The 17,145-nt window shown below is 40.4% G+C and overlaps 1 protein-coding gene and 1 long non-coding RNA gene across 2 annotated transcripts; one reads left to right on the forward strand and one right to left on the reverse strand.

The window, feature by feature from the left end:
• Positions 1 to 297: 297 nt before the first annotated feature.
• On the forward strand, positions 298 to 12,349 carry LOC135419172 (riboflavin-binding protein). Its single transcript, XM_064665353.1, has 6 exons — positions 298 to 613; positions 1,482 to 1,636; positions 2,357 to 2,456; positions 3,541 to 3,669; positions 7,955 to 8,066; positions 11,985 to 12,349. Exons 2-6 carry the CDS (start codon positions 1,498 to 1,500, stop codon positions 12,225 to 12,227), a joined length of 723 nt encoding a protein of 240 aa, XP_064521423.1. The 5' UTR covers positions 298 to 613; positions 1,482 to 1,497; the 3' UTR covers positions 12,228 to 12,349.
• On the reverse strand, positions 8,923 to 16,784 carry LOC135419173 (uncharacterized). The gene is made up of 2 exons (XR_010432852.1): positions 15,903 to 16,784; positions 8,923 to 13,158 (listed from the first exon to the last, which is right to left on the reverse strand). It is a non-coding gene; the product is annotated as an uncharacterized LOC135419173 (long non-coding RNA).
• Between the last annotated feature and the right edge of the window lie 361 nt (positions 16,785 to 17,145).

Consider the following 17,145-nt stretch of genomic DNA (forward strand, 5'->3'; position numbering starts at 1 on the left):
GTACATATGTGAGGCAGGTAGAGCAACCAGAGTAAACAGCAGCAGGTTATGAAGGGATCTTGTGAAGAAAGAGCAAAGACCTGGGAATCAGGAGACCTGGACTATCTTCCAGGGGAGGCAGTAAAATTACTGTGTAACGAGGCAAACCATCACACCTATAGGAAAAGTTAAGCCAGTCAGGTTGAAATAAGAAGCATTTAATGTCTTGAATTCAGTGAAGCCTGAATCAGTGATAAGAGCCCCGTGAAACTGTTGTGGAAATTAATCTAATAATTAACAATACAGGGAATCATTGAAAAAACAGGCAGGGGGGTTAGTGGCATTTGGATTATAGGAGAGCTGTTGTTTTTCTAATCCTAACCCACATTTGTACTTTCCTCTTTATCATGTCGACGTTTGCAAGCAATAAAAGGGCATTATGTGCTGGTCATTGCATCTGCTCTTGAGATAAATCTGTGTTAGCATTCCAAAGGGTCAAGGAACTCTTCCAGGGCAAACAAATTCTGGAGCACTGATGCCAGATGGTGTGTGTATATAAAGTGGAAAATGAGAAAAGCAATTTACTGTGTTCCTGTTCCAGGGAGAAGTATCACCCGGGAAGACAATAGAAGAGGTGAGAAACTACTGAGAAATTGAAGAGACAGTTTTCTTCTTCTCTATCTGTTGTGTTCTTTCTATCTGAAAATATAGGTACATAGAGGAATGGCAGTCCTTATTCAGGAAAAGTTATTCCAAAAAGTTAACAGGAATATTTGACTAAAGAATGAAGGGTTAAATTAGTAACACGTATAAAGAATTTTGCATTGATTTATGTAACAGGTTCTAGATTTATCTGTATAGCTGGCTAATATATAGTCTGTGTTTAGACAAATTTTATTCATGAAGACAAAACGTTTTTATCTTGCATTTTTGACCAAACTCTACAAAAGAAGCAGAAAACAGTGGATCAGATTCTTAATTATAAATAAGCATATCTTCAACAAAGACAAGTAATCAGTGTAATTTATCCAGCTCAAGTGCTCACCACTACTAGCTCACTTGCAGCTGTATTTGTTGTGTAATTTTCAAGTGTGCAAAACAACTCTGCAAATTTTAAAACTCATCAATATTTTTGTCAAATCGAGCGAAGCAGAGAAATGTCTCTTGGAAGGGTTCAAAGATAATTCAGGTCAGTCTAAGAAATTTAAAGTAATTTTCTTAAACACTGAAAATTATAACAAGTTTTCATAAATAGCCTGAACTATGGATGGCCTTTATCACCTGCCACCACACCTAAGAATTAAGTAGCAAAAGTGTAAGTGTTCAGTTATAAGGAAAGAAGGAGAATGTGTGTCTTAATGTGTGTCTTAATATTTCTGTGTGCATCTTTGCTGAACGTATTTTACTTGATTATATATGTAGTTTTTTAAGAGCAATCTTTATTTTCATGTTATGGCTTCTCCTAGAAAAAAGGTTACAAACAAAGACTTCTCTCCATACAGGAAAAAGAACTGGACAATGCTCAGGTTTGCCGTCACCCTCTTTGCTGTCATAACGTCATCCACCTGCCAAAAATATGGATGCCTGGAAGGGGACACCCAAAAACCGAAGCCAAGTCCTGAGTCAGATATGCAGGAGTGCACTCTGTACTCTAAATGTAAGAGAGGTTTAATTTTTGCCAAATATAGTCGAGAAGTACAGCGTTGTACACCCTAATTGTTTTGGCAGCTCCCCTAATTTCTCAAAAGTACATAAGATTCAGTATACATTGTATTTGAAAAGCTTCCTTCATTGGCATTTTGCTGCATGCAAACCAAGAGTAAGATTCTGGGTCTTAACAAAGTCAACTGCAAAACTCCACTGACTTCATTTCTTTTCTTCTAAAAATCTGATGCAGTTTGCCTCTCTTCTAACTCCATCTGCTTAAAATTGGTTAGAGCAAAGATGAATCTGGTTTACTGTGATTGAGTATAAAAATTAATTGTAGCAGACACGAAATGGGAAAGGTTGAAATCAAAATTCTATTGGGAGAAAAGTACAGTACTTATTACATTTTTTCAACTATTTTGTTTATGTTTGATAGTTTTCAAAGTGAGTATCCCTTGGGATATAACGTCTGGCAGAACACTGGTAAAATTCTTGGGGCTCTCTGGGCACACCTTGACAAAGCACTGTTGGTGACAGTCCACCTCACCTAGCACACAGCTATTTCCAAACCCAAAAATGTTGGAGCTTGAGTACATCTCCTAGTTAGCATTAAGATTTTACCATATTATGGTCCAAACTAGATTAATCTTACATTTTGAGTCGTCCAAATACAGTATTTAAAAAAAAAAAAAAAATCCTTATTTCAAAATCTTTGTTTTATTCCCAACAGCTTCGTGTTGCTATGCAGACTTCACAGAGCAGTTGGCTCACTCCCCAGTAATTAAAGTAAGCAACAGCTACTGGAACAGATGTGGGCAGCTCAGTAAATCGTAAGTGAGCTTTGAAGTTGTCTCTGTCCTGCTTCCATGTGTCTGTGCTGTGGCAGCCACACAGCTGCTGGTGGACACCAGGTTGCCCTAGAGATTATGTCATCCAGCCCAATTCTCATCATCCTTACCAAATCTGACTCTTCTTCTCCTCTCACTAAAGCCCATGAATACTTAATTTATACTCCTTATGCCATTTTATCATGAAAAATTATGTTTTTTCAAGTTTGCTTTCAGCATAGAACGAGGTGTAGCCGTTGTAAACCCAGTAGGTAACAGCCACACCACACCTCTGTAGGTCTCCAGCACAACCATCACCCACCAGTGAGTGTGATCCCTAGTGAATAGGGACCAGGCTTCTTCCTTTGTTTAGAAAGAACATCAACTAGATTATTAAATCTCAGGGGAAAAAAAAAATCCACAAGAGTCCAGAAATGAAACTTCTGAATATTTAGAATAAAAATTCTTGTAGCCCAGTGGGTTTCATAACCATGCAGAATGTCTCCATAATTAAGACTTTTAGTATCCCATTAGATGTTAAAGCTGTGAAACATGGCAAGTTATAGAAATAAAAGGATGAAAGTACAAAACAATTAAGCAAAACCAGATGTGCAAAAGTAATGGCTCTTGCCTGCCACTCCCAGGAGAGCAGCACAGTTTGTGATTTTAAGTAACTTCAGCTGGGCTGTGGGAAAATCTAAAGAATAGCGAAACCGTGAGGCTACAGCATAGACAATGTTTTGTGCCATAGCTTTAAACTACATTTTATTATTTCCCGGAATCATTCTTGCCAGGAAAACTCAAGGCCTCAAAAGTTTACAGAAAGCTCACACAAATAGGGCTGAAATATGCACGGAAACATTTGTGCACTCTGTAGCTGGCTGTGGGGATTGCACGGTCAGAGTCTGTGCACAGCGCCAGAGGAACGAGTTTGGAACTTAAAAACTAACAGGGCCAGAGGATGCTTTTCTGTGTTTTTCTCCTAATTTGTAGGATTGCATCCACATCAAAGCAGGCCTAGAAAACTGGGGCTGTAGCCTTGATGCTCAGAAAGGGGCTTATTTGTGGCTTTTCTCATCCACCACAGCTGTGAAGATTTCACAAAGAAAATCGAGTGCTTTTACCGGTGTTCTCCACATGCTGCTCGCTGGATCCACCCCAATGACACCGCTGCTATTCAGGCTGTTCCACTGTGCCAAAGCTTTTGTGATGACTGGTAGGTTCAGCTCTTCAATCCAAGTATTTTTATTTAGTTTTAATATGCCCACAATTCAGTGGTGTTGTACCACCTTTTCTCTTGTTCTGCTTCCCCATCTCTACTTTTTCCTCTGCTAAGCTACTACCCCTAAAATAATAATGACACAGGCTGTGAATGCAGGATGGAGGCACTAAATTGAGATTAGTGACTCAGGGACAGCACTGCCCTGCTTCAGTGAGGATGCAGTGCAGTGGCATCATGACAGAGGAGCTCCCACCACGTTGACAGGCACTAACAGCAGCCTAACACCCTTTGAAAAGTCCATGTCTGTGAGTTAGTGTTCATGCAGTTAGCATTTTCAATCTAAATACTTGATCACTCTATGATACATTTCTTTTGTATGCATAAAATGCACTACAAAATCAGCAAAGAAGCCACTTCCTGTGGGATTTCATGTAACGATTAATTCATGTAACAAATTATCTTCATTCCTTAATATTGTGCCTTTGACCTTAACTCTTCCATTCCATTATCACACTCTCTAAAATCTCTTCTAAAAGCCTGAGAGAGTAAATTGCAGCCAAGTAATGCTAAAATTATTAATGGCAATGGGCAGCATAATAGCATTTAATTTTGTTCCAAAATACAGCATCAGGGAATCACATTATTTTTTGAGCCCAAGGCACATGGTGGGACAACCCTTAGTCTTGGGGTAGGAGCATTATATTCCTGTAGGGTTCTGAGATTTTCCCAGTGATACACACACAGTATATATCCCTCTCTCCCTGAAATGCTGGATCTTAAATAACATCATCCTGTGACACATAAACCTCAGTCAGCCCCATATGAATGTTGTGCCCAGTCACTAGAGTAACTTGTCTGGAAGGGTAAATTGCTGTGAAGCATAGTGCAAACAGCACAGGCTCTGTTCACACTGTGGGATTCTAACTGCTAGCTTTCCATGAAAGTGATGGTCTGTGAATGTCTGGATCCCTTAGGCTGCTCTGAAAATCATGGGAAACTTTACGATACTTCTAAAAATGTTATAAAAGAGATTTTCTTAAAAGTGCAGAGCACAGGGTAGTGCGAGGTAGGGTTCCCTTGCACTGCTCTCTGCTGTGCCTTCCTTAGTGCTTACACAACTTGAATATTATTGACATGTGGATCCATTTCCATTCTCATATTCCCTCCAAGGGCAAAGTCATGTATGCAGTGCAGAATTTTGGTAGGATTTGCTTTTAAATATGTCTCCACTCCTTTGTGCCAGAGAAGGAAATGAAGCCTAGCTTGCATTTGTAATGGAAGATAGTGAGAAGGGCTGGTGTATCTCTTAGCTTCCCTAGAGTTTTCTCTAGTGATGAAATTTATTTCTGTGTCATGAAACTCCATGTGCCTCAGGAACAGATTTGTCACATGCAGTCTTCTTTCCTAAGTTTTTGGTAATCTTTTAAACTGAATCCACATTATTGACCTCCTTGAAGACAAAGACTGAGACCTTGAATTTCTCTCAGTGCTCCTAGAGCTGAGTACCAAATATTACCAAATTTTGCATTTGGATATTAAAGCACTGGAGTTGCCAGTGAGCTTTACCATAGATCTAACAGCAAAATTATAAAATATCAATATCTAAAACTAATGTATCCCAAAATAAGTAGCATAAAAAGTCATTGCCCAACTGCTATATTGAGTGAAAGAGTAAAGATGAAAGAAAATGTTTGCTGTAAGTTTAGTTTGCACCTATGAAGTGGTTTAAGCCAGCTTTAGTATATGTGAGATTTATACCAAAGTGTATATTGTGGGTCAATATTACATTGCAAAATCCTCGGTGTCCCCTGGGCATTGCCAGAACCTGCAGGTATACAGGACTTTTAACTTCCATTGCTGGAAAGTATGGTGGGGTGATCAAGAGCTGCTGCACAGGGAAAATTGACCCTTTTCCAGTATAAGTCTCCTGCACAGGAAAAATTGACCCTTTTCCAGTACAAGTCTCCTGACAGAGAGCAGGCTCTGCTCTGAACAAATACTGAACAATGATCTATTGCCCCTGTTGGCATCACAGATGCCTGGCCTGAATCAAAAATGTAGTGACGACCCACTACCCTGAACACTGCTCTGTGTGTGCCGGCCTAATGCCAGTGTCAAACCCATTCCTTCACCCTGCCAAAGGCCTGAGGCTAGAAAAGAGCCTGGACAGAATTCCCAGTCTTTCTGGTGATTTAAAGTAACATTTTTTCATGTTCTATTCACTGGAGTCCCTTTAGCATGCTGTAGCACTGCTGGTGATGTGACCTACTTTCTCTGCATACTGAGAGTGTGCCTGCTGCATACTCTGTGTCTTTGTGGCCAGAAATGTGCAGAGTATTCTGAATGAGCAGTGACTTAATTTAAAGGAAATTCATCTGAGTAGCTCGGGGCCTTCCTTTTCTTCCTATTGTCTTAGAATTTCTTGCTCCCACTAGTCCTAAAACTATTGCTTTTGAAAGAATCCAGTGTGTGTAAGCCACTTTCTCATTCACCTGTGAAAGGGCCTTGTGCCCCCTAAAAGAGAAACAGCTCATTATAAAAAATACAGGGGGAAAAAAAGCTTTGAAATAACAATATCCTGCCCATTGAGCATAAGGAACTAGTATGTTCAGGAAGTATTTATGTTTCTCACAGGTTTTAATTAATATTTGAAGAAACAACTTGTGGGTTCCTGGGCAGCAAAAATCAGATTTTTCACAAGTCATGATTTTTCATAAACTTGGCTTCATAATTATTTCCATTGGGATAAAGAAAAACCCATAACAATAGAGTTATGCCTTGCCACCTGCTCCTAGAACAAACCACAGTCAGCCAATAATCGTAATTAGGAAACATTTCATCTCACAATTCAATAAATAATAGCGAATAAAAATATAAACACTTTAATAAGCATATTCTATTCAAGTTCCCGAGGAAACCAGATGCATACCATGAATATTAATTTATCAAATTGCAGCCTCTATTTCCAGCAGAGCCCCTCTCTCTGACAGCAGATTAATGGATGAACACGTTTGAGAATATGGGTCTCCTGCCCCAGACCTGCTCAGGCCCTGATTACCCTCCATCTGTTACTGCTCTTTATCCCTTCAAAAAGCCCAAAAAAACAATGTGAAGGTTCTGCAGATGTGCATGTTCTGACCTTTCTGCATTTGCAAATGTACTGCAATGTCTTGTTCTTTTAGTTCTATGACCACATGACAACCCACATATTTCATTTAAAAATGTAAGGCTGCAGCCCTCGTGATACCGAAACAGTTTTGGAAACACGGCCCTGAAAATGAAAAATTCCAAACAGAAAATATATCCAAAGGCATTAATTACAAATATCACACTGAATGATGCTCACTTTTTGGAAGCTGTGCCTTATGGTTTTGACACTCTCAGTAACTGGGTGTGAACAGTCTGCCTAAAACCAATGAGACTAAATTTAAGTAGATGTTAACTGATTTGCAGAAAAGGATCCTTAAGAAAGGTAAGAGCCAAAAAGTAGAACATAAAAAAGAAGTGGAAGGAAGGAAATTATGTAGGATAATAGTAAGCCATGAGATCTCTCATCGTGTAGACCAGCCAGTTGCACACTCTACTCATTCCAGGTCATTTATAGCCTTTTTTCCACATTACCACTTACAAGTAAAAATGAACTTAAAATTTAAAGTTTTAGTCCTATACCCTACAATACTTATCTTTCCTCCATTACTACAAGTTTAACTGCTTTGAAAACATCATTTTGAGGCTGACAGCCTGTTAGTTTATATGATTTTGTTGTTTGTGGATTTTCCTTATTTTCAGTGCACATTCCTCACAGCAACCCCTCTGCCCAGGAAACATCAGTCTCCTCCCATACTAATTCACAAATACAAACTTTCCCCACACCTCCCTCAAGTGACAGTTCACCCCTGGCATCCCTGTGCTCTGTCACAACGTTGAACATCAGCATTTGTGAAACCCCCTCCCACACAGTGTTTCCTCCACTGAGTAACATCAGATAACCAAGCAGAAAACACCCAGACCACGAGCCCTTTGCTCAAATCTGTGGGTATAAAACGTGGTGAGCGAACTGTTTAGTTTCCACGGGGATTTAGGTCTTCCTGGCCAGCTTGGAGTTTATATATATGTCAAGCAAAGATAACGTGCACATTTCTTGAAGATCAGTTGCTAAGCTGCACTGTAATCACACCACATTACTAACAGAGCCCCTGGACAGGTTTTGAGTTGAATGTGAGTCCACAGAAAAAGAGTGAGAGAAGTAACTGTGTCTTCCCCACTGATCTCCACGAAGGTACGAAGCCTGCAAAGATGACTCCATATGTGCTCGTAACTGGCTGACGGACTGGGAATGGGATGAAAGTGGAGAAAACCACTGTAAGGATAAATGTATTCCATACAGTGAGGTAAGAAAACTGGATCAACTGAAGCAGAAAATATGGCATTAGGAGTTCTTTTTTTTTTCCCCCTGAATATATGGGAGTAAAATGCCATCAATGAATTACCTTTACTTCAGCAGTTCCAAGCCATACCTACATCAGACTTTTTAAATATAGACATTTTCAAACATTTATATTTATGTACATCACTCACTCGAAGTATGTATACATTTAATTAATCACTATTCATTCCACTTGTGAAACAAAAGTTCAAGCAGCACTGATATTTTAACCACAGTGGGATTTAGAGAGTAAAAGATAATGAACGTTGCTTGTACAATGGAGACACTGAGATGCATTTCATAGGGTTCCTTACACAATCTGGGGCTCTACACTCTTCCTTTTTTTTAAATTGGGATGTAAATTCCCAAAACACTGAGGAATTTTTAAAGTTTTCTTGCCTATTAGGCATCTTTGCCCTTTTCTCTATTTTACCTTGTTATGTTCAAGTCATTCTCCATCCTCCACACCCCTATATCCTGACATTCTTCCAATTGTCTCCCTTTTGTTCTCCATAGACCTATTGTATCTCTCACGTGTGTTCACCACTGTGTCTGCCAGTTGTAGGCAGAGCTAACTTTGCTCTTTGTAACTCTGGTGGTTAAAGAGCAGCACTAACAAGGTTTCTGAGAAGGTTTAATGGTTGAGATAAGTAATTTTGTGAGGAAAAGTGTATAAAATGAGAACTGACAAGACTCACAGGAGTAAGGTTGCCTGGAACCTGATCTACAGACCTCTCAGGAGTCAGGATTTTTTTAGTGACTCGAGTAAATTTAGCTGCAGGGCGATATAACACAGCCCAAAACTGCTACACTTAATTGAATATTTTTAACAATTGAACTTTACTGAGTCCATGAAAAACTGTCCAAATTGCGGAAGTTAAACCAAATTTAAGTGAGGTGCTTAGGGACTGGTAGTAAGGCTTGCAGATTCAATGTTTTGAATTGAATTCAAATTCCTGTACTTTCAAAAGTCAGTTCAGCAACTGATATAAGTGGAAGACACAGTCCAGTTAGTGCAGGACTGCTGTCTGCCTTGCAAAAGTGACACTAATCAGCAGGCTCAGGAAGGTGGCCAAAAACAAATGGGCTGTGGAAACTTAAAGCTTCGTTTCCCAGATGTGCTAAATCATCAGTAGTTCCAGATGAAGTGAAAAACAAAATGATAATCTCCGTAAATAATCTCCAGTCTCTGTTCAAACTGTCCCTGGTTCAGAGATAGGAGTTTTTAACCTTGAGTTCCCCTGTATGTATTTCTTAAAGAAAATATACCATCTGCAGGGAAAAACATGCAGCAAATCCCGAGGTCTTATCACTTGAGACCAGGCGCAGCTATTCCTAAACTAAATGGAACCACACCCTAAACTGTCCATGTTTTTCACCAAAAATAGGCTTGCATGGTAAGTAGAAATAAAGATGAAGTTTCTTCAGAGAAATTTTTAAAAAAAGCATTTTCCATATGACATTTACATGATATAAAAACACTAGACTTGATTGGTTTGGACTCAACTCATGGAAAAGAAAGATACTGTTACCCAGAGGCACAGAGGGTTTTCCAACCTCAGAGCACTGTGGACAGTTCCTAATTTTTTTTTTTGATGCCCTCAGCTCCCACAGAGGAGCAATCAGCAACCCTACATGTGACATATGCAACTGGATCTAATGGGTCTTTGGAACAACTGCTGAATAAGGAACAAAGGCTGAATATTAAGGATGCACAACTGATCATGGCCAGTTTTAACCTGGCTAAAACGAGGCACATTTTGTCACTGTTGTCCCAGCTGAGTGCTCCCCGAGCAATGTTAATGCACAGACTAGAACATTTTCCAAGAAGCTAAAAAGTCAAAGTCCTTTGCAGTAACTTAGGGACATGCTGGGTAAATGGGCTGTGTGCACTGTTGGCTTGCTGCAGCATTCTGATTGTGTTCTGATCTTTAAGCAGAGTTAGGAGGAAGGTCAAAATAAAATTGCCAATTTAGCAAGTAGAAGAGCACGAGCATGTGTTACAGAACCTGTGGGACACAAGAATAGAATATAGCCATGTCTCTTGCATACAGACCCAAGAAAACCCACATGATAGGTTTAAATGCTTTCTTGAATGATTACCAAAAAGCAGGTCAAAATCTAGGAACTGCACAGGAACTGGAAGAAAACGTTTAGTGCTACATAAAATCACAGGAATAGTGGGAAAGAAAGAGCTAAGATCTGCCTGCCCAAGAACATAAGGAAAGAACTAGGTGGATTAGTGTTTCCTTTTCTGACCCTGCATTGCTCCCAGTGCACGAGTCAACCTCCATACTCCTTCTCCAGCATTCATGGCAAAAGCCCTGGCTAGGGATGGTATGAATTGAAAAGCTATTTTACAGACTACAGAGTCTTTGGGGCTATTTGGAATGGACTCCGTTATTCATAAAGGATAGAATTCTAAGGCAAAAGTGATTATTATGCTTTCTTCTCATCTGCCTTCCTTACAGTATAGGTCAACATTGTTTTGCACATGGGGAGACAGGGAGATGTAAGAAAAACTTGTTGTCAAAAATAACTGGAGCAGAAGAAGCTGCAGTACTACAGATACCCAATGCCACTTCTGCCTAATAGACTTAAATTTTCTGCACACAGAGCAGCTTCCATCCAGAAGTCTCCCAACCACAAAGACAAGGCATCTGCACAGATTCACAGTGCCAGATCTTTGTATGAGCTGGTGATGGTGGTAAATCAGCACACCAACCAGGAATTACAGCACTTTGAGAAACACTGTAGGATTAAAGAATCAGTGTCATGGGCAAGGAACACTTGTACTATTACAGATGAAACCCAGCTTCCATCAGAGAGATGCTGGTGACATGATCAAGGTGAATCAGTCAGTAACAGAGCCCAGCGATCCTGCTGCCTGACCTACACTTTCAGTTATTAACACTCCTGCCATCACTCCCACCCCCAACTTCATTCTTAGCTTTGTTTCTGGGAGTACCTAAAGCTTCCTTTCCAGGAAACAGAAAAGATTGAACTTCAACCACAAACACGTGGGAGAAATGCAGGCAAGATGAACTGTACATACTGCCTGCTTTGTGTCTGGGCATGATAACTCCTAAGCTAATACTTGTTAGGCAAACTCAGCGGGGTGGGCAGAAGGTTATCAGAACTGCTGTGTGCTTCACAGGTCCTATGACACCGGCCTTACAAAACAAGGTAGCACCAAAAACAGGACAGATGCACTTGAGGAGAGTACAGGAAGCTGCAATTGGAAATTCCTTGAGCCAGAGGGGCCGTTGCACCACTGGACACAGCGCTCGGGAAGCTTGAAGAAAAGTTACTTTCTTCAAGCAGTTGCTAAGTTATGTCCCTTCTCTTTGTCTTTGAGGTCCTGCCTGGACATGAAGTACATTGCAGGAGGCACAATGAGATCCCTCAGAGCTGTTATTCCATTGGGCTGTCTCTGGCCTGTAGATAAAAGGATTCCCATATTCAAAGCACTGTCTGGCACTTTCAGCACTACTCAGATTTTGAGGCATGTCAGAGTGTCCTGACATGCTACAATTTGTACAGCCTCTCACACACAGCTTTGGTCTGTCAGCCCCAGCGAGCTGCTGGGCTGTCAGCCCCAGGGTGGAAACAAAGGGCAGCTGTTGATCCCTGCACTTTGTGTAGCCACTTGCTCTCACAACAGGCAAATCACTCTTGCCAGCTGTGGGACTGGATAACATTTTAAGATATTTCAGAAAAGATGAAGTATGGCACATAGCAGGACAGTAAATGAATGCAGATAACTTTTCTATAAGCTAGTACCAATTTTTAAAAAGTGATAAATGTTTATCAATTTGTTACAAACTGATTTTAACTCAAATCTTTCAAAATGTAATGGAGGCATTTCTTATTTGTCACACAGATGTATGCAAATGGGACTGACATGTGCCAGAATATGTGGGGGGAGTCATTTAAGGTGAGCAAATCCTCCTGCCTCTGCTTGCAAATGAACAAGAAGGACACGATTGCAATCAAGTATCTCCTCTCCAAGAGCTCAGAGGAAAGCTCCAGCAGCAGCAGCAGCAGCAGCGAGGAGCACGCCTGCCAAAATAAACTCCTGAAGTTTCAGAAACCAGAGGAAGAGGAAGGTGAACAGACAAGATAAATGCTAGTGGATGTATGTCAGGACAAGAGAAATCATCATGGAGGCTGGGCTCAGGGCATCATGCCAGCCTGCTTTATTCCTTGCTTCCTAGAACATAATAAATCAATGGCTGGTTGTATTAATCTTTCTCTGATGTTTTTGCATCTGCATCACAAAGCTCCAGACAGGTTAGCACAAGTGTAATCCTGTGACTTGAACTAAGCAGCTACAAGCCTGAAGGTAACATCTAGGGGTTGACTTTCAAAGAGAAGAGGCACAGGCAGCCCCTGCTGACTTAAGGTGGAACAGTGAGAACTAGAGACCTGTGGAAGGTCATGCCTGCCAGTAATGCACCAAATCTTCAACCCAAACCCTTTGTTAGCACAGGCACACAGCACTCCTGCCACGAGTTCCTCTGTGCGTGGCTCTGCTCAGGCAAAGAAGAAATCTGCAGGCAGAAGTAGGTCAGTGAGCCTGGCTACTGACCACTGAAAATGTATTTATTTTGTATCAAAAACATTCTCACAAAACAGGGGATTGTGGTGTACCAGATAAATCCTTGGATCCAAATATTGTCAGTATAGAGTATCCACCATCTGTTGCACAGGGCTTTTACCTTAAACACCAGCAGTACAAAAGTCTCCAACAACACCAATTTGAAGCATAATTTTGAGTGCAATTAATCTCACTGAATGATTCCAAACAGAATGACCTCTGACAAACCAAAGTGTCAGGGAGGGCCCCAGTCAGATTTCTCCCATCAATAATTCTGCTTCCCAGCATCACTGTTACAGTTAAATTAAAACTAAAATCTGCACCAGTCCCAGAGGGACTCGTCAGGTAAGGGTGAACAAAATCCTGCTTTCAGTTGTGCATCCATACTTCTACTGCTGTAGAGTGGACAGGTCTGTGCCATTCTGTACAGCCTCTCATAGTGTCATCACCAGGGAAACTGTGAAAAGAGTTGAATTTGGGGGCCAGATGATCAAATTGTGAAAATCAGCATCATTTCAGTGCTTTCAAAGCGGCTCAGCGCCTGACAGCATTTAAAGATCTGGCCCACAGTTAAAACAATGACTTGGCACATCCTGTTAAACTGAGAGAATCTTAAAAATCCAGCACACTTTCTTCACTGAGCTGGTTATTTATTGGAATGGTTTCACACAGCTGCAATAGTAATGCTAAACCCGTTAGGTCATGCTCTGCTTCCAACCAGCTTCTCAGTACATTTAACAATTAGACTAATTCCTACCAGCACTGAATTGTTCTTAGAATGATACTTTGCCACATCTGCATTTCGTGCTAACTCAAATTGTCAGTTCTACTGTTTGAAAAGAAAGAACAAGAACTTGGTCTTCAGTAAAGCTCTCACAGTCTTTTTCCCCCCATTTCACTAATTCTGTTCTTTCCTGTCCTTTATTGCACCTGGATCAGAGCAGAAATTTTCCTGCTTTTTATTTTGACGTGGTCAAAATTCAAGAATTAATTATCCCCTCTCACTGCCATAACACCAACTTTTTCTGTATCACCATGGCCAAAGATTTCCTTCTTGGCTTTTTTTTTAAATATAGCACAATTGTTTCACAGAATCACAGAATATGCTGAATTGAAAGGGACCCACAGCGACCATCGAGTCCAGCTCTGGCCCTGCACAGGACCACCCCCAAGAGTCACACCACATGCCTGAGAGTATCATCCAAACCTTTCTGCCTATGTCTCTGCACTTTTTATTCCATTCCACTTCATTCTCTTTGCTCTGGCTAAACTACTCTTGAAATCATTCTCAATAACCAGCTCCTCCATGCTTAGTTTCAGGATGACCCATGACACTGGTTACTGCGTGCTCTCGGAGAGCACCAGGTCCTACAGCAAGATAAAGGACCAAGAAAGACCATTTAGCTCCTATTCATAATTTTCCCACTGACTCATGATGTACCCTAAGCAAACCATTTAACTCTTTTGTGATCCCAATAATCTTGCAGAGCTACCATATTTCTTCCAGGTCATCTCTTTTCTAGGACAAAAAGTCAAGAACTCCTCTGTTGTCCCTAGCATAGAAATTGCCCCATACCTTTGGTCATTCTTTCACTGATCCATGCATGTTCTTCCAGAAAGACTTTCAACCTTGATTTAAAACTTCAAATAATGGGGGGTTTAATTTAAAACTCAAAATAATTGTCCAATGCACCTGATAATTTGTTTCCTCAGTGTTAGAGATAATTCCCAGTTTAACATTTGTTGTTTCAGCTTTCAGCCACTGCTTTCTGCAAAAGTCTTTTTTATTAAAGAGTTCTTCATGTTTCAGGATTGCTTTTCTGCTCAGTAGCACATACCCTGGATCAAACTGCTTCACAGCAATTAGGTCTGTCTTAGCTCTCTTCAGTTTACATGTGTTATTATAAGACATTCCCTCTCTCTTTAAATCATACTTATGGTTCTTCTCTGCACCTTCTCCAGCCCTGAATATCCTCCCTAAATCATACAAATCAAAGCCATACTCCATGGCAGTGCTAAGGGTGACCTACAGAGAGACCTTGTCCCTGCCTCTCCCCACACTTCTCCCTAACTGCACTGCCCCTGTCTACAAGAGCATAGTTTTGATTATTTTCATGCCTCCAGTGTCCATGTGTTACAATTCTTGGTGTTACAGTCAGTTTTCCACTGTACAGCTCCCTGGTCCCACAGGTGTGAACTCTTAAGCAATAAGCTCCTATAGTTCTTGCTTTGCACTTGGTTGTATTACAAAACCTTCACCTGAATACACCAACCTTCTTAAGCCACTGTTTGCTCTGTCCAGTTGCTTCAAACTCGCAGTAATTTATGTCTTAAACAACCTTTGTGACACTCAGAAATGGGACCAGTGGGGATTTTACATTTGCAGAAAGGCTAGGATAACTCAGGTAAAGCAAAATGAAAAATAACAGAAATCGCTAAAATATAGACTAGAACAATACACTGTGCAGGTAACCAGGGAAAAGAAGGATCCAAGTTACTGGTGGCTGCAGACATCCCCACCTAATACTGCTTGGATTAGCTAAGTTCTTGCTATGCCTCACAGCCCAAAAGCATGTCCTGCCTCTGGACCCACACTGGCCCAGACCACTGAAATGTTTCTGTATTTAGTGACTTGACCAAGAGCTTTATTAAAATGTCACAAGAGTAAATCAAATGCTTTGTGAAATAGGTTGTGAAATATGTTCCTACAGCAATCTGAGGAAACAGACTTACAACCTTTATCAATAAATTACATTGGACTTACCAACAAGACAGTGTTGAGAAAACAAAAGTAATTGCCAATTATTGACTTATTTACGACCTGGTTGAGAATCAGCTTGTGTACTGTGCTACTTGGGCCTGGTGTCACGTTAACCATAACACAGCTAGCTGGGTCATCCTGATTGCTCTGTTTATTTAATTTTCTTTCCTTAAACATTGGCAGAATACTGTGAGTCTTCTGAAATTTCACTGACATGCCAGGAGTTCTTACAAATGAGATCTCTCTTGACAGCTCTGTTAGAGATCTCTACTATATGTTACCTGAGCACGCTGCTTTAAAATTATGAATGTTACTCATAATGAGGAACCTCATCTTTAATTACTTGCAGACTGAAAAGGATTTCATCATCCTCTGTAATACTAATACTTCATCCTGTATATATATCAATACTAAGCATTAAAAAAACTTGCCCACTGTACCTTGTGCCATTGCAAGGCTTTCTTCCTCAAGCCACAATTTCCTGTAGTACCTTTGGAGTCCTCACTCTATTTTTATAGTTCATGATTTTCCATGGATATCGATTGCCTTGTAGTCTTCCTTTTTAAAAAATAATAAGCATCAGTAATTATGACATCTTCAGCTTCTGTTGCATTTTTCATGTGCAACATAAATATTCATTAATCTTCAAAATATACCTGAAAGGAAAATAACTAGTGAGAAGCAAACCCAGTCAGTGGGAGAGAGTCAGAAAGAGACTTATCTGATCATTGCAAGTATTGCAGAACTCAGACTAGCACAGACAAGTTCTCTTTCAGAGCCTTTTTTCACACTGCAAATGGAGCTGCGCTTTGTAAGACGATCCTTGGACAAAAGTTATTATGAGAAATTATTAGGCAAAAGTTATTGTGCAAAAATTAGAGAATCACGGAATTTTTTAGGTTTGAAAACACCTTAAAGATCATCGAGTCCAACCATTAACCCAGCACTGCCAATCCCACCACTAAACCCTGTCCCCAAGTGCCACATCTGCATGTTTTTTAAATACCTCCGGGGAAAGTGACTCTACCACTTCCCTGGACAGCCTGTTCCAGTGCCTGACCACCCTCTCCATGAAGAAATATTTCCTAACATCCAATACAAACCTCCCCTGGTGCAACCTGAGGCCATTTCCTCTGGTCCTGTTGCTTGTTTCTTGGGAGAAGAGATCAACCCCCACCTTGCTACAACCTCCTTTCAAGTAGCTGTAGAGAGCAATAAGGTCCCTCCTAAACCACCTCTTCTCCAGGCTAAACACCCCCAGTTCCCTCAGCTGCTACTCATAAGACCTGTGCTCCAGACCCTTCACCAGCTTGGTTGCCCTTCTCTGGCCTTTTATGAAATAAAATAGTGCAAAAAGCCTGACCATCCAAAAATCAAAACGAGTTATTCAACAATGGGTTTCCATGTACCTTGAAGGACAATGGAATTATACAAATAATAATTTTTGCATTATTTAAGACAAATAACGTCAAACAGGCTAATTTCCCTTGCTGAGAGACAACCTGCCTGCAGAGAAAAGAAAGCTGTAAATCAGATATGACTTTTTAAGGTTTTTGATAACATTTAATGTAACATTCTGATGAGCAATCAGAGAAAACCAAAGTGCAAACAAAGTCACCATAACACAGGTGCACAACTTGTTAAAAATATATTAAAAGATTACTATGACCATGTTGTCATTAA

This window comes from Pseudopipra pipra, chromosome 9 (assembly GCF_036250125.1).
Source record: "Pseudopipra pipra isolate bDixPip1 chromosome 9, bDixPip1.hap1, whole genome shotgun sequence".
NCBI lineage: Eukaryota > Metazoa > Chordata > Aves > Passeriformes > Pipridae > Pseudopipra > Pseudopipra pipra.